This window comes from Misgurnus anguillicaudatus, chromosome 12 (assembly GCF_027580225.2).
Source record: "Misgurnus anguillicaudatus chromosome 12, ASM2758022v2, whole genome shotgun sequence".
Lineage (NCBI taxonomy): Eukaryota > Metazoa > Chordata > Actinopteri > Cypriniformes > Cobitidae > Misgurnus > Misgurnus anguillicaudatus.
The window spans coordinates 21,281,538-21,308,067 of record NC_073348.2 but is presented as its reverse complement, the minus strand read 5'-3'; the positions used below and the strand labels follow the sequence as shown (position 1 = coordinate 21,308,067).

The 26,530-nt window shown below is 36.1% G+C and overlaps 1 protein-coding gene across 5 annotated transcripts in view; it reads right to left on the bottom strand.

Annotated features, from left to right (window-relative positions):
• Positions 1-1,258: 1,258 nt before the first annotated feature.
• The window catches only part of kcnn2 (potassium calcium-activated channel subfamily N member 2), a 76,884-nt gene continuing 51,612 nt past the window's right edge, over positions 1,259-26,530 (bottom strand). For 3 of the 5 annotated variants that reach the window (XM_055208806.2, XM_073874112.1, XM_055208801.2), the window contains 3 exons: positions 24,033-24,160; positions 5,983-6,052; positions 1,259-2,232 (listed from right to left, as the gene is read on the bottom strand). In XM_055208806.2, coding sequence (XP_055064781.1) covers positions 1,957-2,232; positions 5,983-6,052; positions 24,033-24,160 — 474 coding nt within the window. In that variant the 3' untranslated portion in view covers positions 1,259-1,956. Of the gene's footprint in view, positions 2,233-5,982; positions 6,053-13,864; positions 14,251-24,032; positions 24,161-26,530 lie in introns of those variants that run through there. The other 2 variants (XM_055208802.2, XM_055208803.2) reach the window with 2 other exon arrangements.

Here is a 26,530-nt window from a genome sequence, read left to right as displayed (position 1 = left end):
ATGAGGCAAGATTTTCTACCGAGCATTTCATAGGACAATGTGTGTATACAGCTGAGTGCAAGATGAGTCATCGGTTGTTTAGGTATGTTTTCCCCAAAGAGAAAGACCGAACACATTCATTATATTTACGTTTGCTGCAGCTAGTGTTGCAGTGCTGCTTACAGTGTTCAGCCAATTCATCAAACTTGATCCAGAGCATTAATCTATCTGACACAATAACGTTCACACAGTTACATGCATACATAGGTACATATAAAACATCACTGCTTTGGGTTTTCTGTTAAATAGTTTCATTTTATTGTTTATATTCATTTTGCATACAATATAATCACTCCTAGACTCTACGTTGGTGAAACTGCTGAATCCACCATCTTTTCTTTTCGTAAGTCTCTGTGATCCCCAAATGACATTACTGTGTATTCTAGGATGTGTTGCTGCTGTGTACCAGGATATGTACTGTAATGCACCATTTTATCTTTCAAAATCAAATCTATCAATAACATGCCATCTATAACCAATATTTACTGTCTGACATGTTTTGCACACTTCGTTCAAGACCAATAACTAAAAAAACTGTTTTAGTTTGTGCTATGGTTTTGTTGAACCTTTATAAATACAGATTTTAAATTCACAGGTTGTTCAAGGTATGCCATCCACGAGACACAATGCCGCTGTCCAGCTTCCTGCAAAGATCCTTCCCAAAAACAGCCACAGGAACTGTGAGTTTTCCGATGTTTTTCCCATTTTGAAAGGTTTGGTTCTTCGCCCCATACAAACACAGTTCTTAACAGCGCATCCTGCGCTTTTGGAGGTGTGCTTGTCCTTATTAATATACAAAAATAGGCATTTCCAAACATATACAAGATATTTGCTGCTTTTAAACAGATGTTGATACATCTATAAATAGCATTCGGTTGATCTCTTCTCGTTTCGATTTGAAGACCGCTTTAGCCTTGAGCACACAGTGGACGGTGAGAGTTTCCCCTCGGCTACCTTATAAAGATATGTCGGTTCCAACCAGAACTAATGGAGGGTTGGAAACTTACTGCGCAATAACAGCAGCAATCTAACATCTACATTAGAAGCACGGTCATTTCAATTGAGGTCTTGTTTTAATATCGCAAGGGAATTGAAATTGCTGCCTTCCCAGACAGCAGACGACTCCAGGCCGGATCCGCACCGGAACCAGCCCAGAGTTGTCTGCGGGCTGGGTTCGCTTGAACCTATACACTATCATTATCGTTGTACATTTTGGCCATTTTTTATGACTAAAGGTGCCATTTTATTGAAATGAGCAACACAAATTCATATTACAGTCAGTAAGCATTGAAGTGCATTGATAAAAAGTGCAAGTATAGATTCAGATGCATTCATTTTCCAGAGTAAGTCGTTTGCAGTATCGTTTGTCCCTCAAAATAGTCACTTTTGGAGGGCTACTACAGAAGAACACTACAGCCGATGCCGTTTCTAACCTAAAAGATATATAGTGTCTTTACCTTTCTCGTGTGTAAATTTTCGCTATTTGGACAGGGAGGGTAGGCATTCTTCATCTGCCCCTGTCTTGGGTTCAGACATGCTTAAAGAATTATTAATGCCTGTTGATTCAAGAAACAGGTCAGATCTCATTCACATACGATTCGATAGGAAGCACTAGTCTGGCACTTTGTGCCAATTGAGGTCGCGTTACTTTCCTGAATAAGGACTTGCTCACCTGATAGCCCCATCTTGCAATCATTGCGTACTGAGTAAAGTCCCTCTATGATGCTGTGGGCATCATTTACTGAGGTAAAAAAACAAGATATGTGGAAGTTAACCGTTTCATTATCCTCGCTAACCTCTGATCTGGTTATCAGAATCCGGATAATACTTTATTAAAACCGTAAGGCTTTACAGTAAAACGCAACTTGGCCATATGATGGCGAAAGTCTTCTCCGGAGGTGCCGGCCCGGGGGCTCTCTAGCTGCTCTCGGAAGAAGTGGGCGGAGCGGTGGAAGACGATCGGCGCCTGGACACGGACTGCGAGCGGTCGTGGCTGTGTCTGTCGTACGGCTGGAGCTGCACTTCCAGGAAGTCCCGATGCTGCTGGCTGATCACCTGACTGATGAGGCCGGGAAGTGCCTGTAGGTTGCTAAGCAACGTCTCCAGTTTGGTCTCCAGCAGCTCGATCCTCTTTTCCATGTCCTCGCCTCGTTCGTTCAGGTCGGAGACCAGATCGTACATGATGTTTTGAGTCTGAGGTCATGCAGGGGAGAGAGACACAGCAGTCATGAATGGGCAAAGGGCATCTTTGAACAGAGTTTCACACCTGATATCTGCTGCTTCAGACCCAGAAAATGTCTCTGTATATCTGTTAATCAATCAATGCAGATGTCAAACCTAGCTGCGTGTGACAAATAGGCACTACATTGATGGATTGCCACTAAAGAAATCCATGGCATTTGTATTTTTAGACAGATCTCAATTCCCAAAACTTTCGGTATATTGTACCATGCAAACAAAGTCATACAAACTCATACATTTTGTTGCATGCAGCTTTATCCATTTAAAGTAACAGTTCATGTTTAAACTGGTCCACTGTGTTTGATCACAATGCATCGAAGAACCAATGGGGTTTGACCTCAAAGACATTAAACTTTATGTTCGACTCTTTAAATCTCAACATGAATGTAAATTACATTTAAGACCTGCAGGAGAGTAGATTATAAAACAGAGCTATATACCTATAACTAAACCCATATATTGCATTATATAGGATATTTATATGGTGCTTTTATAGATTTTTATTTCTGGAGCTTGACATGGTCACTATAAACTCTCATTATATGAAAAGATGTGTGAGGATTTTAAAAACAAACGTATCTCTTTGTATACCAACACTCTCAGAAACAAAGATATAATTTATTTTACTGGGGCTGTAGTTTTCTACCCCTCACTGTAAAACATTTCTGTAGAAATTGCAGTATTACTGGCAGCAGTTTGCCAGTACTGTAAATTTACATTTGGTATACACTGGCAACAGTTTGCTTAAAGTTAAATGAACCTGAAACATTAACAAGTCTTTATCTTTACAGAATAAAACTAAATTCACAGTCTCATGCAAAGCATTCTGGAAACCAAAATCTGAAGGAAAAAGAAGATTTCAGAATGCTTTGCACGAGGCTGTTATTTTATAGTTTTCTACTGTTGACAGTAAATAACATAAATGTAAATCTACAGTAAGTTACTGGCAAACAGCTGCATAACTACAGCACTTTTACAGTGCATACTGGTACTTTAAATATAAGATACATATGAGTACCTCAAAGGTACACTGTTAAAAAGATTTGTTGGTTCAACTTAAAAAAGTAAGTTAATATTCTGAGTTCATTCAACATAAAAAAAAAATTAGTTGAAAATATTGTTGGAAAAAAGAGAAAAAACTAATATTTTTAAGTTGAATTAACTTTAAAAAGTAAGTTACCTTGTTGCCTTAAAATGTTAAGTTTATTCAACTTAAAAATATTAGTTGAAAAAAAATTGTGGGGAAAAAGTAAAAAACTAACATTTTTAATTTAATTAACTAAAAAGTAAGTTACCATTTACCTTAAATGTTGACTTTATTCAACTTAAAAAGTTGAAAAAAGAAAAAACTAATATTTTGAAGTCGAATTAACTTTAAAAAGTCAGTTACCTTGTTGCCTTAAAATGTTGAGTTTATTCAACTTAAAAATATTAGTTGAAAAAATTGTGGGGGAAAATACTTTTTTTTTAAGTTAAATTAACTTTAAAAAGTAAGTTACCTTGTTGCCTTAAAATGTTGAGTTTATTCAACTTAAAAAATATTAGTTGAAAAAAAATGTGGGGAAAAAGAAAAAAACTAATATTTTTTAAGTTTAATTAACTTTAAAAAGTAAGTTACCCGATGCCTTAAAATTGTACGCTTTTTTAGGGCTATCAAAAGATTGCGATTAATCGCATACAAAAAAAGTTTTTGCATAATTTGTATGTGCACTGTGTGTAATTATTATATATATATATATAAATACACACACATTACTATTTGAATTTAAAAAACATTTACATGTATATTTATATATATTTTGATATATTTTATATTATAAATATAAATAAAAAATATACCTAACATTTTTCTTAAATTTATGCATGCGTGTATTTATACACATAATATATACACACAGTTTACACACACATATATATTATGCAAACACAAACTTTTATTTTGAATGCGATTAATCTTTTGACAGTACATAACACTGTCAAAAATAAAGGTACAAAGCTGTCACTGGGGCAGAAGTCTTTAAAGAAGGTCCTAATATATACCATTTAGGTACAAATATGTATCTTTGAACTGCTAATATGTACCTTTGAAGAACTAATATGCACTCTTTGGGTACAAAGGTGTACCTTTTTGAAAGGGTACTGTCAAAGTGACAGCTTTTGTACCTTTATTTCTGAGAGTGTATGGTACTTCACAGATACATATAGTACCTCAAAGGTACATATAAGAAGTAAATAATGACTCTGTAACCCCTGGATAAAGATATTTGGTACAAATGTATTCCTCTGAAGCAATAATATGAACTTTATAGGTGTGAAGGTGCACAGCAAAATCACCAGTGTTAAATTAGCAAAAGTGGATTCGGACACGCCCATTTAGACGTTGCGTTGTGCACTTTAGACAATGCGCTTAGATCGTTAAAATAGGGCCCTATAGGTGTGAAGGTGTACTTTTTTTAAAGAGTACCATCCCAGTGACAGGTAGGGACTATTTTTGACCATTTCTTTTCGGCAGTAATTTTTTTAGTGCTCCCTTTGGTGTGGAGTTTGTGTTTTGTAACTTTGCAATACATTACCATGCACAAAGAGCTCCAGTATACTATAAACTATGATGCTCTTTAAAAATTTAGCTTTTAAATATCTAAAAATATCCCACAAAACAAATACATCACAAAAAGCATTAAGTAACTGCACCCCTTGCTGTAAATCTCCCAGGAGAAGTCTCTAACAATCTCATTTTTCACTATACCCTTAAAAAAGAACTCGGTCATCAGTAATGAATCGCAGATATTCATCAATGTGGCAACAGAAATTGCACGCACAACACAATGGGTCCTGAGGGCTGTCTGAAGGTTGCACACTTTAAGTTATTTTAAGCTGCATTAGAGGATTCATAAGCATTGGGAGCAGCTGCTGCTGTGATTAATGTTATACCGCCCTCTGATGGTGAAAGGCAATTACCACAATGATAAAAGGCAGAAGACCAGTATGAGTCATATAACATCACGCTTTGTTCTGCCTGCATCAGTGTCACTTTTTATTGTGAGGAGTAACACTAACTAATGACTGTTACAGCAAGGAAAGTATTGGGATTTGACCGCTGTGGATATTTGAATGTCAAAGCCCTGGCACTACATGCGTGCATTGCAAGAGGCTATCCGAGTTGACTCGTGAGATCTCACAGCGAATCCCTTTTCCAGTTTCCCGTGGGTTTTGCAGAGTCAGCCTGGCATTGCATCTGGTGTTCCCCATTTCGCCCTTTAGCGCATCTACAAATTTGGCACTGGGGAACCGCAAGTAGCCTATATCAAGCTATTTTAGGTATATAATCATTTACTTGTTTTTTCCCTGGAGATGAATGATTTTTTTGGACTATTAGGCAACACAATGAATTGTGTGTTGTAAATAGATAACAATAGAGAATAGAGAGTTGGGTAAGGACGTTTTGTGAAGGAAATGAAATTAATTGCATTGACTATATGCTTTGTTACTCTTTGTGGTGAACGAAACAAACAAACAAACAAAACACAATTTTCATCACAAAACAGAGAAACAAACAAACAAACACAACTTAGTCTGTTCATTTGACACCTGTAGACTTACAATTTTTGAATACGTTTGAAGACCTTGTGCTAAAACACCATCGGAGCGCCTACGTAATGTCATGCATTACTCAAACATTCAGTCTGAATAGCATAATCTTACCTTTGCAAGGTCCACTAGTGAGTTTGCTTGGTCATTCAGCTTGCGTTGCTCCATTTTAACACTTCTCAATCTGAACACAAGACCATTCACAGCCCAATAGTGGCAAGCGGTCAGTACAAAATGGTTTTGACATGGTCTCCATTCACAAGCTATACATTTTGGAAGCACTCCTATAAGACATGCACAAGACATGAAGAGAATGCAAGGGGGCATGCAAGTAAAGACTTTAGTGGGACAGTCACTTATTAGTTTATCCCGGTTCCACAAAATCTGATAGAAATGATGCTGTAATGCGCTATATGGTTTATTACATTTTATGTGACATAAGATTTCCTGGACATACAGTAAGTGAGGGAGGAATGGATGGCCCATTAAAAACTGAGACTTTAGGTTAAAAAGTAAATTGTCTGGCAATTCTAAAGCACTGAAAGCTTAATGGATGGTCTTTTACAAACATTAACAAAACTTTGTACTTTGTAAATATATAGACCATACCCAAATGATATTTTAAAAATGCAATGTTCCAGATTCGAAAGAAGTTAAGCTCATGCTCTTAAACAGGAAACATTTCGAATTGTTCCCCTACTTTTTAAATTGTGTTAACAGTATTTATTCTGTGGGGCAAGACACTGCACTGAGATAAAATACACTACATTTTCAAAGTACAGCCACAGGACCTTAATATTATACAGGTTAATGTTTATAATGATTGTCTGTGCAACTAACATAAGGGTGATTATAACTGCAGGTACATTTGCTGTCCAAAGTCATTATTTTATCTTTTACCCTGGACCACAAAACTAGTCATAAGTAGCATGGGCATATTTGTAGCAATAGCAAAAAATACATTGTATGCGACAAAATTATAGATTTTTTGGTAACACTTTACTTGAAGGGGTGTTCATAAGACTGACATGACACCTTCATAATCATGACATGACATAAAGAAGATTTTATGACAACTGTCATTAAGTGTCATTTGTTCAATTTTGTCATTTTCAATGCAAAGATGACATTGTTTGAATTGTCATTGTTATGACAACTTAAAATAAACCAATACATCATAACTTGTCATAAATCTGTCATAAACATGACATAGCAGAATAATTATCAAACTTAAAAAACTACCTATAGCTTTATGGGTTAACATTACATTAAACTGTCATTTAAATGTCAGTAAGTGTTAATACTATGTCAAATAATTTTAAATACCTTAACAAAAAGCAATAGACACGTCAAAATATTATACGTAAGTAACTTTATGTATGTGCACAATACATAAAAAACTGAAAAATAACAGAACTTGTTCTTCCTCACACAGAGGGTTCTGAAATTTTTTGACATAGAAGAAAAAAACTAACAAAACATTTAATCAATTTAATGTAATGTAATTAACGTTGCAGCGGTATGGACCCAACGCTGCTGTTTTCATTTAATTTTAGGTGAATCGTTCTCCAAATGCAATAAAATATAATTTTATCAATTATTATTATTATTGAATAATAATATTATTAAACACATGGAGGAAACTTAAAATAAAACATTATGCACTGAAGAATATTTATGATGTGGTTATAAAACTATTTGACAGAATATCAACACCCAATGTCATTTTAATGACAAACTATATTTGTACCACTGTAGTTGAGGTCAAGAAAAATATTCATGATGTTGTTATAAAACTATATGACCGAGTATTAACACTTAATGGCATTTTAATGAAAAACTATATTTGTACCACTGTAGTTGAGGTCAAGAAAAATATTCATGACGCTGTTATAAAACTATATGACCGAGTATTAACACTTAATGAAATTTTAATGACAAAATATATTTGTACCACGTAGTTGAGGTCAAGAAAAATATTCATGACGCTGTTATAAAACTATTCGACAGAGTATTAACACTTAATGACATTATAATGACAAATTATATTTGTACCACCGTAGTTGAGGTCAAGAAAAATATTCATGACACTGTTATAAAACTATATGACCGAGTATTAACACTTAATGACATTTTAATGACAAACTATATTTGTACCACTGTAGTTGAGGTCAAGAAATATATTAATGACGCTGTTATAAAACTATATGACCGAGTATTAACACTTAATGACATTTTAATGACAAACTATATTTGTACCACTGTAGTTGAGGTCAAGAAAAATATTCATGACGCTGTTATAAAACTATATGACCGAGTATTAACACTTAATGACATTTTAATGACAAACTATATTTGTCCCACTGTAGTTGAGGTCAAGAAAAATATTCATGACGCTGTTATAAAACTATTTGACAGAGTATTAACACTTAATGACATTTTAATGACAAATTATATTTGTACCACTGTAGTTGAGGTCAAGAAAAATATTCATGACGCTGTTATAAAACTATTTCACAGAGTATTAACACTTAATGACATTTTAATGACAAATTCAATTTGTATCACATAACAATGTCATCTTTGCATTAAAATGACATAATTGAACAAATGACACTTAATGTCAGTTGTCATAAATGTGCATAAAATCTCCTTTATGTTCATAGCACGTGTCATGTCAGTCTTATAAACTCCCATTCAAGTAAAGTGTTATCGATTTTTTTAAATGTAAAAAATCATTGGGATATTAAGCGAAGATCATGCTCCACAAATATTTTGTAAATTTCCTACCGTAAATATATAAAAAATGTATTTATCAATAGTAGTATGTATTGCTAAGGACTTAATTTGGACAACTTTAAAGGCGATTTTCTCAATATTTTAATTTTTTGCAACCGCACATTCCAGATTTTCAAATTAGTTGTATCTCATACATACATAACAAACCATACATGAATGGAAAGCTTATTTATTTAGATGATGTATGAATATCGTGGCTGGTTTCGTGGTCCAGGGTCACATTTTCTGTAAACAGTGTCTTATATAGCTGAAAATAATGATTTTGTGTCCGAATAAGTCAGTGTCAATTCTGTAACTGTCCAACTCTGTTACCAAGTTAAGAGTAACAGTGTTGACAGTATGTAACAGAACATGACATTGTTATTATGGCCTGCAATTATAAAAACCCATAAGCAAAAGTCAATAAACCATTACAGGACAAATCAGCCAACTTTACAACTTAAATACAGCACACATTTTTAGTAAGGAGCTGCACGTTTATGCTTTTAAACCTACCACAATGCATTGCCCCATAGACTCCCACTGTAAGTCTATTACTGTGAGACGGATAAAATGATTTTCTGTGGAAATCAACTTCTGTTTTGAACCAGGAACATTAATGTAATTTCTATTACTCCTGTTTCACATAATGGGTTCGCTGTATTTTAAACTGATCGCTGTGTACTTAAACGAACAACCTCAGAGAGATGCATGCTACTGTACATCCCACAGCTTTGTAAACCAAACCACTTACTCTCACATCCATACTGTCTGCATTAACTATTCATATGCTTACTTTAATTAAGTTTCATAGACACTACTTATCTTCACTATATATAAAGTGTGCTCTTATTTCATTTCTCAAGAGAAATGCTGTTTAAGGTTATCCTGATACACGAGGGAACAGCAACACAAGAAACCTAAAAATCTGAATCATAGCTTGTGATATTTGCAGTAACATCTATGAAAGGACAACAGTTTGCATTGCTAAATGACACTAAGCTCACAGTTGTACCCTCATGTTAGAGTTTAATGATGACAGATTAGAGAGGCGATAATAGGGCCGTCTCCGGGGGCCTGATGCTGATCTGTCCAGATGTAACAAATTTCATGTGAAATATCTGCAAGGACTCTAGTCTACAGATACAAGGGCTGCAATTATGCTGCCAACCATCAGAGGGCGCAAAAACAGCACCACACAAAAGAATGGAAAAGCACTTGTGGCTAAAAGATTAGGAAAAACAGGTCATATTTTACCCCAAAATCACAAATGCATATTATTTTATATTAATATACAGCATTACTATATTATTATGCAACATATATGTGCATATGTAGTATATACTGTATACACCATTATTAAAGAATTCTTTACTTTACGGTAATGAGAACCAGAGCTAAAAATATATGCTTGAATTATCAAAAAGATAATAGCATAATGCAAAAATGTATCCTAAAAATAGGCTTAATTATTTTAATGTACAATATAATTCATACTATTATTGCTTTCTTTTGATTTTATGGTTAAATATGACTGGGACATAATAGTCTTCCCCACAGCAAATCGCAGACACTTCATACAAACAAAGATAATTGCAACTGAACTCCCATTGTTGAAATATAGTTTTGCAATAAGTACTGTATGCAGAGAAAGGATGAGTCCAAGAATATAATTTTAAATAGTTGGATGACCGATAGCTTTTAAAAGATGCATTGCTAATGTAAAAGCTCAAATTAATATCTGAAATAAAATCTAGATTTTAAGAGCTCTGTGATATATTTTGCTATTGTTAAAACATGCATGTTGCGGATATGTTATGTAAACATGGTACATGATTAATATTAACCATGCAGGCTTCATTCATTGTTCATTGAGACGAGTGCGTGTGAACGCCAGCTTCTGCTGAGGTGAATGGAGCGGTGCATTTTGGGATGAAAGTAATAAGCAGACTCCCTCGGGCACCTGCTGACCTCTTCGTCTGAGAGCACTTTCAACCTCTCATTCAATCCCTCAGCGAGTCAATGAGCTAACCGGCATCACCTCCAGCCTGATTCTGTCTCTTTCTCCCCGTTTGTATTTGTGTATAGTGAGAATCTTGACTGTATGCTGTTCTAGGCTGCCTGCAGTACAAAATTTAAAGGGACAGTTCATAAAAATATGAAAGTTTGTTCTTTCAACCTTTACGGTTTTCTGTCTTCCACTGAACACAAAAGGAGAGATTTAACTGCTCGTTTCCATACAATGAAAGTAAATGGGGACCCTGCCAAGCTACTAAAATTACGAAGCAACATCACCACTGCTTGTGTGCAATATTCCATATTTAGATTACAATAATGATTCAAAAATGTTACTTTAACTTAACAAATGAACAGTTTCAACTTGTTTTTATAAGTTATGTCAAAACTTAAAGGAACACGTCGACTTTTGGGACTTTAGCTTATTTACCATATCCCCCAGAGTTAGATAAGTCCCTACATACCTTTTTCATCTCCGTGCACCCAGTAACTCTGTCTGTCGCACCCACCGCTAGCCTAGCTTAGCACAAAGACTGGAAGTAAATGGCTCCAGCTAGCATACTGCTCCCAATAAGTTACAAAATAATGCCAACATTTACCTATTTATATGTTGTGATTTGTATAGTCACAGCGTGTATATCAAGTATCATAAGAGACACAGCCATCTTTTAACCGTACATACTGGGAACTATATTCTCAGAAGGCGAAGCACTGCTACTTGGGTGGAGTGATTTGCTTGCAGCACCTATACAACATATCACAACATATAAATAGGAAAATGTTAGCATTATTTTGTCACGTATTGGGAGCAGTATGCTAGCTGGAGCCATCCACTTCCAGTCCCCGCGCCAAGCCAGGCCAGCGGTGGGCGCATCAGACAGAGCTACGGAACGCACAGAGACGAAAAGGATATGTATGGACCTATCTAACCTTGGGGGATACGGTGAATAAGCCAAAGTCCCAAAAGTTGGCGTGTTCCTTTAAAACAGTATGTTGAATTGACTTGCATAACAAAGTTGTTTAAATTCATGCTGCATTTCTGCTTGTTTCTAACATGCAGAAAATGCATAATTTATGCACTGCACAAAAAAAATTAAGAAAAAAAACTTCTTAGTATTGTTGTCTTGTTTTCAGTAAAAATTATCTAAAAATTCTTAAATTAAGATGCTTTTTCTTGATGAGCAAAACAACCCAAGAAAGTAAGTCTAGTTTTTAGACCAAAAAAACTATCAAATTTAAGTGATTTTGTGCATAAAACTAGGGGAAAAAATCTGCCAATGGGGTAAGCAAATTTACTGTTTAAGAAAAATGTTCAAGATTTTTTTGCTTACCCTATTGGCAGATTTTTTTGCTTGTTTTATGCACAAAATCACTTAAATTTGATAATTTTGGTCTAAAACTAGACTTATTTTCTTGGGTTGTTTTGCTCATCAAGAAAACACATCTTAATTTAAGAATTTTTAGATATTTTTACCGAAAACAAAACAAAAATACTAAGAATTTTTTTCTTGAAAATCAATTTTTGCAGTGTGCTACCATAATTTTACATTTCTTTTGCCATTTTTTAAGATGAACGGTCCCCATTTACTTTCATAGTATGGAAAATAGCAGCATAAACATCTTAAACGCATCTTCTTTTGAGTCATATACGAAAATCATACTGGTTTGAAATTATGTGAAGGTGAGTGCTTAAAGGGACACTCCACTATTTTTGAAAATAGGCTTATTTTCCAGCTCCCTTCAAAACTCTTTGGTTATTTTTGAGCGTGATGCTAATGGTCTAATCAGATTTAATGAATAATGCTAAGCTATGCTAAAAGTGGTACTCCCAGACCCGGAGATCGGCTAAATGGATTCCAAAACGGTAAAACTCAAATGTTTAAAGGAACAGTATGTAAGAAATTTATAGCAATTAATCATAAAATGGCCCTGATATGTCACTAGACATTAAGAAATCATTTTCATTTCAAATACTTATATCACTGACAACAGTGGTCTGGCCAGGATATTGTCATTTAAAAAGTGGAGTTGCAGCCCTCAACTGATGTTTATGTTGTCATTTTGTGTATTGGCACCAGTTGTGTGATTGCAGTACCAGTTTTAGCCACAAGTTTTGCGATTGCAATACCACTTTTGGCCACAATCCTACATACTGTTCCTTTAACTCTAGGAGAGATGATAAATTAGCCTATTTTCAAAAAAGTGGAGTCTCCCTTTAATTGAAGATTTTTTTTTGTGAACTATCCCTTTAAATTTTTCATAACAGGTTGTGCAAACTGCCCTCCATCTTTCCCAGCTGTATAAGCTTCATAAAGTAATTTGGAATGTTGAAATGTCACGGCTGAATGCGCATGGCCAGGATTTGGGAACACGGCGAAAGACAGAATTCAGCAGCCTGCTCATCCACATTAGGACAGAGACTTTCGTTTGCCTTCACTAACATGTGCACAGTTACCGGTCATCCAAGTGAGAAATGAAGGGGTGGAGGTGAGGTGTTGGGGTATGTGAAGACAAATGTTGGTCCAGGAGCAACGCAGATTCCATGAGCCCAAAGATGCTTACAGTCATATGAGACACATTTGAGGCACCTAAATTAAATGGTTGGGAAACAGTGGGGCATCCAGATGTCATCGTTTGGTTCATGGAAGCAAAGTTTTTAATCAGTCTCTGATTAAAGTTCCCAAATCATCACATTCATGCAGTAATGGAAGGAAAAACACCCTCGGTCATTTATAACTGAAATTCATTTGATATCTTCGTGTAAATATGCTAAATTGAGTGAATCTCACAAAAACAAGTCATATTTCACCATAAAACAAGATAATTGAAGCATATTTTAAACACCAAAGCTAATTATAGCAATACGCTAAAACATTTTAATTATGCTTTTTATAATTCTCTATTGTGCATCTCAATAGATTCTCATATATTTTAACCATACAGCATGTGACCCTGTCTGTGAAATCCAGGGCAGCAGGAGCATTAAAGTTTGATTTCACTTTAATTTTAATCTTTGACATGACCTTACTCAGTCAATATTAAAGATATCAAGGTTATATTTTCACATGTATGTTCTTTACATTATGTAGGATGATTTTATGAGCTTAATCGGGTTTTCACAGACAGGGTCAAATATAGCATTAAAAACTAAGAAATACAATAAAATAATAAAATTTTATTTTCTTTTTTAATATTTATGTTACTATGTTACTACTATTTGTAGAGGAAAATTCAGCATAAATGTTACGTAAATAACGACACACTGCCTAAATAGCCTTCATTTTCTTTATGCTAAACATATTTTTCTCTCATGACTTTGAGGTGAAATATGACCCGACAGGTTCTTGCAGCTTTAGTGAGATTCACTCAATAAGCACCTGCGCTCCTAAAAATTACATTTAATATTCTTGAATATCTCATAAATGTTTGTATGAGCGAATAAAAGTGATGTACATCCGAAATGAATTTCACTTATCAAATGAGGGCGTGTACATTTGTTCTGTTCAGTCCATCAGAAATACAAGCTCTCATTTGCATGCACACAACAGATCTGTATCTAAAGGTGAGGCGAAAACTTACTTTCGAGCTCTATTGCATTGTGTTGACACAAACAGGAAAAAAAGGAAACATAAAATAGACAAATGAATTATCACAACAGTTAAAATGTGTCATGATTATATTGTAACCCTAAGCCAGTCATTCTCAAACTTTTCACTGTGTGTATGGTGCATCCCTTCGTAGCCTTCGCTGTGCCTCCCCTAATAGAAATTCATGACATTAAACAATCTCAAACTTTTTGAATGAAACAAACATATTAAATGATACAATGTAGTGCTGTTGGTTAGTAGCCTTATTTATCAGAGGTTTAATTACACAGAATTTATGATAAATTAATGTATTTTATAAAATGTCATAAATCTGGGGGCCCCCTGGCGCCATCTAGCCCCCCCCCCCCCCCCCCGGTTTGAGAACCACTGCCCTAAGCAATACACACAGTGATAAACACTTTTATGTTTACTACCCCAAACCACCAGTCCTTCCTATATAACATTATATACCCTACTGGACATACTACTGGATCTCACGGGAAAAACGTAACTATTTTAGGAGGTGGACATTTTTTTATTAATTCGTACAATCTGAATTTATACTAAAACGTATAATTATTAAAAAAAAAAAAAAAAAAAAAACGCGGCACCCCTAACCCCTGGCCTACATCCAATGTCACTGTGGGCGAAATTACATTGTACTAAAACTAAATCCACCACCACATAAAACTGTCATGAGATTGTGTTGATGTTTCTGCATTTTTTAAAGGTATACACCCTGCTATTTTGCAAGTTCTCCCACTTAGAAATCATGGAGGGGTCTGAAATTGTCATCGTAGGTGCATGTACACTGTGAGAGACATTATCTAAAAAAATCATTCAGAAATCACAATGTATGATTTTTTAACTATTTATTTGTATGATATAGCTGCAAATAAGTATTTGAACACCTGTCTATCAGCTAAAATTCTGACCCTCAAAGACCTGTTAGTCTGCCTTTAAAATGTCCACCTCCACTCCATTTATTATCCTAAATTAAATGCACATGTTTTAAGTTGTTAGCTGTATAAAGACACCTGTCCACCCCATACAATCAGTAAGAATCCAACTACTAACATGGCCAAGACCAAAGAGCTGTCCAAAAACACTAGAGACAAAATTATACACCTCCACAAGGCTGGAAAGGGCTACGGGGAAATTGGCAAGCAGCTTGGTAAAACAGGTCCACTGTTGGAGCAATCATTAGAAAATGGAAGAAGCTAAACATGACTGTCAATCTCCCTCGGACTGGTGCTCCATGCAAGATCTCACCTCGTGGGGTCTCAATGATCCTAAGAAAGGTGAGAAATCAGCCCAGAACTACAAAGGAGGAGCTGGTCAATGACCTGAAAAGAGCTGGGACCACTGTTTCCAAGGTTACTGTTGGTAATACACTAAGACGTCATGGTTTGATATAATGCATGATAGGAAGGTTCCCCTACTTAAGCCAGCACATGTCCAGGCCCGTCTTATTGCGAGATTTTGGGGAACAACCTCCAGGACACAGCCAGGATAACCAAGGAGTGGCTCTGTAAGAAGCATATTAAGGTTCTGTCATGGCCTAGCCAGTGTCCTGACCTAAACCCAATAGATAATTTTTGGAGAGAGCTCAAACTCCATGTTTCTCAGCGACAGGCCAGAAACCTGACTGATCTAGAGAAGATCTGTGTGGAGGAGTGGGCCAAAATCCCTCCTGCAGTGTGTGCAAACCTGAAAAACTACAGGAAACAAAGGCCAGGAAACATTTTCTCAGGGGTTCAAATACTTATTTGCAGCTGTATCATACAACTAAATAGTTAAAAAAATCATAAATTTTTTTTAGATTATGTCTCTCACAGTGGACATGCACCTACGATGACAATTTCAGACCCCTCCCCCTCCATTAAAGGATTTTATATATATATATATATATATATATATATATATATATATATATATATATATATATATATATATATATATATATATATATATATATATATATATATATATATATATATATATGAAGAGTTTGGTTCCAAAACGCGATAAACGCCATTTTTGAAAAAAAATGAGTTACTGCCAAAATCAGTATTATATCAGGTCAGTAGTTAAAAGTAAATTCTTAATTTTACGCAAAATCCAATATCCGCCGTGTTATTCTGTCATCTTTTCTCCCTTTTTTCCCAAAATGCGATAAACGCCACTGCTCCTTTTTTACAAAAAGCAATAAATCCATTTCTGATATTACAGCCCACCAGTCACGCAATGTAAACAAACAATGGCGGACGCGCTGAGTCCACGGAGTCCTACTTTTCCTCATCTACTTTGTACTTCGTGATCAACAAACAAAACAAAATAATACTTTAATGGCATTGATAAACCTGTGATGGTTTTCTGTGATGGGAAAGAAACGTAAGCCATCAGCATCTAATATTTTCCCTGAGAGGCACTCGGGAGACGGGTGCTTGTTCTCCCGACAGCAAGCTTCTCATGCTAACACATTGACCCCAGAAGATCTTATGAAAAACTTTACATAATTTTACTCAAAGTCAACGAAAATCGAGCAGGACCAAAAACATTTTACAGCTGATCTCTGTGAAAGACGTTAAGCGAGGACGTCAAGTAACCGCAATGACAGTGATCTTAATATGACAAAGTAAGTGTTTTGATTAATGACATTAATGTTTATATTTTTAATTAGTGTGTACAACTAGTCAACTAAATGAATATAACATGGCAAAGATGAATGCACATTTATATAGGATATTGATTCAATAGATTTATAGCATTTTGAATAAAAACTTGTCATGGATTTATTGCATTTTGTGGAAAAAATTAACCGTTTTTATAATAAATCTTTGAAAATCAACTTATGGATTATATTATATGTTTTTATAACCTAAAGATGCTATGTGAAAGTTTGTAACAGAAAATAGTTGTTTTCATCTTGTCACTTTCTTGGTATAGAAAACAGGTTTTTACCAAAATTTGTCAAAATGGATTTATTGCGTTTTGGAACCAAACTCTTCATATATATATATAGTTTGTTACTTCCTAACACTCATTTGTTCGGACAAAAATGTAGTCCTTCCCTAAACTCTTGTAAGTGCACTTTCATAATGACTCAAACCTACAAACTTCCTTTGCATATTAACATTTAAGCATTTTGAGAAATGACATGCTGTGCCTTTAAAATCCAGCCAACATTCACCAATCACTTTTTAGCTTCCCATCTTTTCTTGTGCCCTTTATTGACGTGCCAGATGCGTTACGTCAATGTAATTACGTAGCTAAAAACGCACTGACCCAAGTGTGCTGATCTTATGGATCGTGCTGATGATGAAAGCAGGGGGTTGGTGGTGCACCAGGCTTAAGTCACAGCTGGCACCATCCGTCCGACTGTCCACCTCTCCTCCACCTCATCATCAGCCTATGTATGCTGAGGAACGTACTGTCTCTGTCCCCCAGGTCTTAATAACCTTCATCACCTGTCGCCAGCGCGTTTGCTTATCTCGGACTGGCACCTGGCTTTGCAGCAGAGGACAAACAGACCTCCGGCTTCTTCAAAATAAACAAAAAGCTGCTTTATTTTCTGTGTGGGCAGGACATCCAAAATGTCTCTTGGCCTGTAGATGGCCTGAAGATAATTTTAATGTTATTCTAGACCCACAGTTTTAGACCGGGCTCCAGTCTAATGCCTGATAAGAAGTCTCGATTAGTGGAAATCGATCGTGGCCGGTCTCATTATGCAAAATGCTGTGAATTTAGTCGGTTTGTAAGGAAAGAGCACTGGGACTTTTCAGATTTGCTCCGAAACAGCAGTTTCCTGCTGTGCTCTATCTGGAGTCTTTTATGAGACTGGAACGGGGCCAAGCTGCAGCACTTCTACAACATAAAAGATATTGAATGGGAACACGGGGGAAGCCAATACAGTAGCAGATAGCGAACCCGTTAAGATGGCCAAGCACGCCCCTGACCGCCCGTATTGATTTACACGTATGGCTTGAATGAAAGCAGGCACAGATGTGAGCGTGATCGTAAACGCAAAGCACAAGACCACACGCTAACGCTTTCATGGACCGTGAGCGTGAGTCAGGAACGTTTTGACTATTAATCTAGCAGCGTCATGTGTGACCGATAGCTTATGGTGTATGTGCCCAGACTGAACATTAGCCGGCTCCCAGCGCTGCTGCTTTGACCGACCTCAAGTCATTTTCTTTCAGCTCTGTGTGGCTATAACAAAATGTAATTGGCTGCATTAAGTAAACCACAGCCCAAAAGCATCTATTATAAATGTTATTTAAATCCAAAGTGAGTACACAAATCGTATCTTTGAATACATTGTTTAATCACTTTTATAAATGAATCAGAGTAAATGAGGATAACTAAGTTTCAAAATGTGTGACCCTGTTTGTGAATTATGAGATTAGGAGCATTAAAGTCATTTTACATTGATTACAGTCAATACTAAAGATATCAAGGTTATATATTTTTAAAGAATGATCTTTACATAATGTAGGATGATTTTATGATTTTTTTTGTGATTCTCAATGATGCTTGCGTTCTCAGTGGTTTACAGTGTGTTGTTAAAAGGTTGCTTGCCTGTTATATGATCCCCTCATTTCAACACTGTCAGAAAAAAAGTCAAATAATGGTCCCTAGCTGTCACTTGGTCGGTACCCTTTCAAAAAATACTGAGTAAAGAGTACATAATAGTTCCTCAAAGGTACATTTTGTTACCAAATGTATACATATCTGTACCTAAATGGTATATATAAGGATCTTTTTAAAGGTGCAGTGTGTAAATTTTAGCGGCATTCAATCGTGAGGTTGCGAAATTGCAACCAACAGCTCAGTCCACCGATCACCCCTCGCTTTTGAAACGCATAGAGAAGCTATGGTAGCCGCCACCGGAAAAACATGTAATTGACGGAGACAACTTAGTAAAAAAAGTGTGTCCATTAAGGGCTTCTGTAGAAACATGGCGGCACAAAATGGCGACTTCCATGTAAGGGGACCCTCGTGTATGTAGATAAAACGTCTCATTCTAAGGTAATAAAAACATAACGGTTCATTATAAAAAGGTCTTTATACACCACTGATAATATAGTTTTGTATATTATTTTGCATTTCTGTCAAGAAGTCCTTCTAAAAATTACACACTGCACCTTTAAAGGGTACTGCCCCGGACCATTTTTTATCTTTTTTTCTGACAGTGCATGCTATTTTGGGCTCTGAATGAAGATTTTGAGTTTGTTTACCCTTTTATAATCTGTAAGGGAAAAATATGATTGCTTTTGATAACAGCGTAACTCTCTATAGTATGAGCAATACTAACAGTAATGCTTGCCTTGGCAAACAACACTAATGAAACAGAAATGCGAAAAATGAAGGTAATCTGAAATGACAAATGAAGCAATTTATTTCTGTGTGCTAATAGCTCAGCCAAAACATCTAAAGGTTTTTATTTCTTTAGTTTAACTGATTGAAAAGAGTGTCTATAAGCATTGCATATTTATCATAAGCATGGGGGGAGTTGGCGAAGTTGCACATTCCACAAATATGGTACACACTGCAATCCTGATAGATTTTAAGCGAATTACAAACCAAATCCTTTGTTTTCATAGGATATATTCAATATTATTTGATAAATATAATTAAAGTAGTTCGTTTAGAAACGCATCAAATGTCAGTATCCACCTGGTTTGACCTCCAAAGGGCTTTAATTTAATCGCTGTATCCAACAATAAGGTCATGCAATTAATAACCTAATAATTAGTAAACCCATTTGATTATTAATGCATTTTGAAAACCTGTAACATATTGTTAACCTACATTCACCTAAAGGATTATTAGGAACACCTGTTCAATTTTTCATTAATGCAATTATCTAATCAACCAATCACCTGGCAGTTGCTTCAATGCATTTCGGGGTGTGTCCTGGTCAAGACAATCTCCTGAACTCCAAACTGAATGTCAGAATGGGGGAAAAAAGGGGATTTGAGTGTGGCATGGTTGTTGGTGCCAGACGGGCCGGTCTGAGTATTTCACAGTCTGCTCAGTTACTGGGATTTTCACGCACAACCATTTTTTAGGGTTTACAATGAATGGTGTGAAAAGGGAAAAACATCCAGTATGCGGCAGTCCTGTGGGCGAAAATGCCTTGTTGATGCTAGAGGTCAGAATGGGCCGACTGGTTCAAGCTAATAGAAGAGCAACTTTGACTGAAATAACCACTTGTTACAACCGAGGTATGCGGCAAAGCATTTGTGAAGCCACAACACGCACAACCTTGAGGCGGATGTGGTGGAGCGGGAGCTTCGTGCCCTGGATGTGCATCCCACAAATCTCCATCAACTGCAAGATGCTATCCTATCAATATGGGCCAACATTTCTAAAGAATGCTTTCAGCACCTTGTTGAATTAATGCCATATAGAAATAAGCCAGTTCTGAAGGCGAAAGGGGCTCAAACACAGTATTAGTATGGTGTTCCTAATAATCCTTTAGGTGAGTGTATATCCCACAGCGGTACAGCTGTGTTTCCCAATTACAAATACTAGGTATTATTTTGTTGCATTATCTTATTCTACTTTTTCTCCATTTTCAGTTTTCACCCCAGTAATCAGGCTATTGCAAAAAAAGATTAAACAAATGTTTTAATTTACGGGCCATGAATGTTTATCAATAGCCAACATTTGCTCTGCTGAGTGATGATGTAATTTAGGGTAAAACCAGCCTGATCACACAAGAATTCATACACATTTTACGAGTTGTCTAATTGAATTCATTGAAGTTAATTGTGCAAAAACGTACGATTCTCACGAAAAAACAATAACGAAACCCAACCCCTAACCCCAACGTCACAGGGGTCAAGGCAAATCGACGAATGCGGTCGTATGAATTAATATGAATGAGCCAACTCGTATAATATGTACGAACTTTAATGAGATAGCGTTGGATTAAACTGCATTCCTGTTACCAATCCTGACGCTATTATTTGTCTAATTACTTAAAGGTGTAATGTGTTTTTTTTAGCATCATCTAGCTGTAAGATTGCAAATTACAACCAACCTCAATTTCAAAACGCAATAAGAAGCTACGGCAGCTGCCATAGGCCAAACATGTTGTTGTCTCAGACGACGTAGGGACGTAACATGCTCTGTACACTGTAAAACCTAACAGCCAACCCAACTCAAACCATTTAAGTAAACCGGTTGCATTAGACCATTTAAGTTTTAAAACACATAAATTTAAGTACTGTGAACTTGAGTCATGTGCAATTATGCACTTATATTTAAGTAGTGTGAACTTAAAGATAAGTGCATAACTGCATATGACTCAATTTGTTTAAGTTCACAGTACTCAAATGTATATGTTTTAAAACTAATGCAACCGGCTTACTTAAATGGTTTGAGTTGAGTTAACTTTTAGGTTTTACAGTTTAGAGCAGTTTGTCCATTTATGGCTACTAAACATGATGACGATTTTTATGTAGGGAAACCTGCGATGTTTCAATCAAGTTCATTATGTAAGGTCTTTATACGCCACTGATAATATAGTTATGTATATTAAATAGCATTTCCATCAAGAGATCCTTCTAAAAGTTACATATTGCACCTTTAGGGCCCTATCATACACCCGGTGCAATGAAGCGCAATGCGCGATGCAAGTGTCTTTTGCTAGTTTCAACCCGGCCGATTATAATTTTCACGTTTAGTGCCACGTTGTTTAAATAACAAATGCATTTGCGCCCAATTCTGCGCCCAATTGTGCGCCCATGGGCGTTCAGGTCTGAAAACGAGGTGTATTCAGGCCATTGTTGGCGCGTTGCTATTTTGAGGCAACTAAAATAGACTACGCCATTGACCAACAAAAACCTGGTCTAAAGTCTAGGGCGCAATATAGTTTTTGTTATTTAATGAGCACGTTCGTAATACGCGTTTGCTTATTACACACATGGATGCGCAGCAGAACACAACCCTTTTTATAATATGAAAGATTAAAGGATTTAAATGTAAACTATTATATTGAGTCTCATGGACATAAATAAGGACCGATTATGAGACGTTAGAAGGCGTAAAGAGTTGCTTCACCTTGTGTAGCCTAGTAAGTAATTAATGTTTTTGCTTTAAACAAATGCAAATATTGCATCTATTTTTTATGTTTTTTTAAATGCTACCCCACAGATTTATTGTATATGATGACTCTGTACCTGTAGATATGGTGAGATGAGAAACATTTTGAGGAATGTTTAAAAAAAAAACTCATGGCGCTGTCCAGGTGCTGAAAAGGCTTTCCGCACGTTTGTAAATTATTTATCTCCTCCATATTTACAGCAATAAAAGCCTGCTATTTTTACTTCCATGCCTAAAAGAAAACGGCCTTTAAAGGTTTTAATAAAAAAATATATATTTCAATACAAGTGAAAACAACACAATTATTTAACATTAATCTTAAACTGGTGGTCTTCTTCCTTCGCTTAGTTTACAAAGTCATCTAAATAGGGATTAGACATAGCGCCAGCACAACTGGCTTTTAAATGGGGATGAGAGCTAAGACTCTCATTGGTTTATTGCAGATTATGCCCAAAACACACCTATTACTCATTAGGAGAAAAGGAATAACCCTTTTCAACTGTGCACTCGGCGCACAAACAATTTTTCCCGTCGTTAAATTAGCAAAAGTGGATTCGGACACGCCCTTTTAGACCGTGCGCTTAGATCGTTAAAATAGGGCCCTTAATGTTTATTGATAGAAAACTACAAAATCATTAAAAACTGAGTTTAAACTGTATTTAGGACATGTCCCAAATATACATAGTAATGGGGCTGAAAAAAAAGCAAAAATTATATAAACTGAACAGAAAATAAATAAATCCGCTCACGACATTTCATTTGACCTCTTAAGGTCGACTTCCAATCATTTTCTTTCATTAAACACCGTGCACCGTATTTGTGGAAAGTGCCTGCACTGAACTGGACACATTGCTAATGTAACATAAAAAATGAAAGTGGAAGAGAGTGATGAATAAAGTTTAAATGAGGATAGGAAGAGCCTGATAGAGCTCTGGAATGAAAGGTGGTGAAACCCGTCTGCTGACACCTTCATGAATAGTGAAACAGAGGTAAAGGATGATAGCGCGTGCTCTCCGCATCCGCCATGGTTTCCGATTCCTTTAGAGATGCTCCCTATTCAATATTAGCTTACGGGACCCACCATTAAAGCGTGAGGCCACAGAGTTCAAAGCTGCTGCTGAGAGATATCCACACAACTAAAAGTAAATTCCTTCAGGTCTTGTTGAACCTCTCACGAGAACAAAAACCTGAATCCCATGTGCCTGTTTTCTATACCATTTTGCACTGTATTGAAGAGACACTTGGTAAATGAACCATCTGAGAGTGATAGAAAATAAGGCACCGTGATGAAACTACAAACCTAGGTTTCTGATTTATAACCATTTGTCTTTCGGTATCTCAAGAAAATCAGTCACTGGAAGAGAGTGACATTTACAGGGCACTTACTGCCGCTTTTAGATGCCCATAAATATCAAAAGCAAGACTGATGTGGAAAAAGCATCTAATGGCTCTACAACAGATATTTGCAAGCTATGTCATAAAGAGCCATACTTAATACTTTATTAAAGTCCCTGAAACACCTAAATGAATTTTCCCATCCATGCTTCTACCCTGGGCTACAGGTGTCAAACAATTCAGAGCTCAGACCATTTAGACCGCCAATGAAAAACATAAACGCATGAAGGCAGTGAGACATTTTTAAAGGTCTTCAGATGTGTGACTTACTGGTGAATGGCTTGAAGGAACTTGCGCTGATGTTTCCTGACTTTAGCATGGTCCATCTTCCTCACCAGCTTGGTGTTTTTATAAATAAGCCATGTCTCCCTGAGTACATTAGCAGCTGTGTTTTTCACCTGTAGGAGAGTTAGCATCGAATTAGCATTGTTTATGATTATATCTGGTAGGTCTTATCATTTGAATCTGGCTTGCTTGGCTTAAGGAGACAAGCTAAACCCAAATCTTCAACTTGTAATCTACATGCTGGATGTGTTTTAGAAAGGTCAACATTTAAAAAATGAAAAAAGGGTGCACATCTCGTAGGCAAAAAGCTCAGGGTGGAAAATAAATTATATTTCTACTTTTGGAGCGGTGGTGGGCCAACTGCTCCTCCACATTTAACCACAAACTCACATGTGAGGTCTTTACACAATCCAATCAATTCCAAATGGATAAAATTCCAGCCATCCATAAAGATTTTTTATAGAAAATCCTGTTTTACTTGTAAATGCATCACATTATGAAAGCCGAGTGGGTTATAATGTGAGCCTTAAATCTTATTTATAAAATGTTCCAGTAATACCATATCTTGATAACCAAGTAAACCACATTCAAAGAATAGGACCTTAAGCATTTAGCTGATTTCTATTGTATCATTTCTGAAAAGCCAATGTCATAATGTTTTTTTCTAACATTTATTTCTCCACTAAAACACTCTTTAAAAACATTAAGCTAAACATCTGCAAAAGTAACTAGGGTACATTCACACTGCAGGCCAAAGTGGCCCAAATCCGACTTTTTTACCCAAATGTGACATGTATAAGATTTTCTTATGACGGTCTGAATAGCACATATCTGAGTTGTTCAAATCTACAAACCTACGACTTTTACGTCATTGAAATGCGACAGATCGGTCTCGTCTCGGTCTCAGACAAAGAGGACTCGGAATTTTATCTCAAGACCGGTCAAGATCACAACTGATGGCACATCACAAATTAATTTTTTATTATAAATTTTATGCAGTTTATTTAGGTTTGGCATATCATGTTGGCATTGTTTAAGCATTGTTTAAGTTTCTCCCAATGACAATTTTTCTAATTTTATTACTAAATACACCTGCATTGTGTTAAGTGGATGGAAAGACACTTCAGAATAAATGGTTAAGTTGATTTAAGCTCTTTAGTGTTTGTTCACTTTTATTTGCTTATAGACAAAGATAAATTCCCACATATCTGCAATGCCTTTGATTATTTTATCAACTTCTCTGATGACACACACACACACACACACACACACACACACACACACACACACACACACACACACACGCACACACACAGACAAGAAGTGCCTAACCATATGCATTTTCCACATTTTATCATAAGTGTTTTAATGCAGTGACTTGCACTGGTCTTGGTCTTGACTTGGTCTCGGCCTGTCTTGGTCTTGACTTGGTCTCGACCCTTTAAAGTCTTGGTCTTGTCTCGGTCTCGGCCTGTCTTGGTCTTGATCATGACTTGGTCTCGGTTTAGGTGGTCTTGACTACAACACTAGCATGTGGGTCACTTCAGGGCCATATACGGTTCACACATGAGATTGATAGCAGTCGCATTTAAATTATAAAGTGAACAACAGCTTTAAAAAATCGTATTTCAGCAATAAATCCGAACTGAGCATTAGTGTGAACTAAGCTTTTAAGAGAACAATTTGTGAGGAAGGCTCTTACATTTATGAATATATATATATATATATACAGTACTGTAACGTCTTAGGCCACCAAGCCAGAATTAGATTTGTCGTTATTGCAATGGTCTAGAGATCATATATAATTATTTCTCAGTCTCTTTAATAAAATACATCCAGACAATACAGGAAATGTGTATGTGGTATTAAAAACTTATAAAAGTATACAAATGTAATCTGATGTGTGAAGTTTTTAGGGTAAACTCCCTTTACACTTGAGCAATAGCAGGAAACTGCAGGATCTCTTAAACCTAAATAAAATTAAATCCTAATTTCTAATTTTAAAGAAATTAGTCTTTTTACTTCATTCTGCTCAAAAACGCCCAAGATGTGTTTAGTGCCAAGAGAGGTCACACTAAACAACACCAACGATGCCTAAAGAAGAAAACTTAATTTTTTAATCTTTTGTACATACTTTCTGTATTTTAAACTTCTAAAACAACAAGTCTGGTAATGGTGGCCTAATGCGACTTTCACATAGGACGCGGTGTGCGCTATGAAACCCATTATTTCAATGGCTTGCGCCGCGCGAGGGCGTTTTTTTGTTGTTGGGTCGAGCAAAGTTCAAAATAGTTTAACTTTTGCGCTGCGCTCTGTGACGATTACCCGCACGGCCAATAGGAAGCGGGCATCCAAACAAGCACCAAAATCTAAATAGACGAAAAGCTTCGGAATTCCTGGAGCTTTATAATACAAGTTTACGCTCATACAGAGACATCGGAAGGAAAAGCCGTGTCATGGAAACATGTAGCAATTCAAGTTGG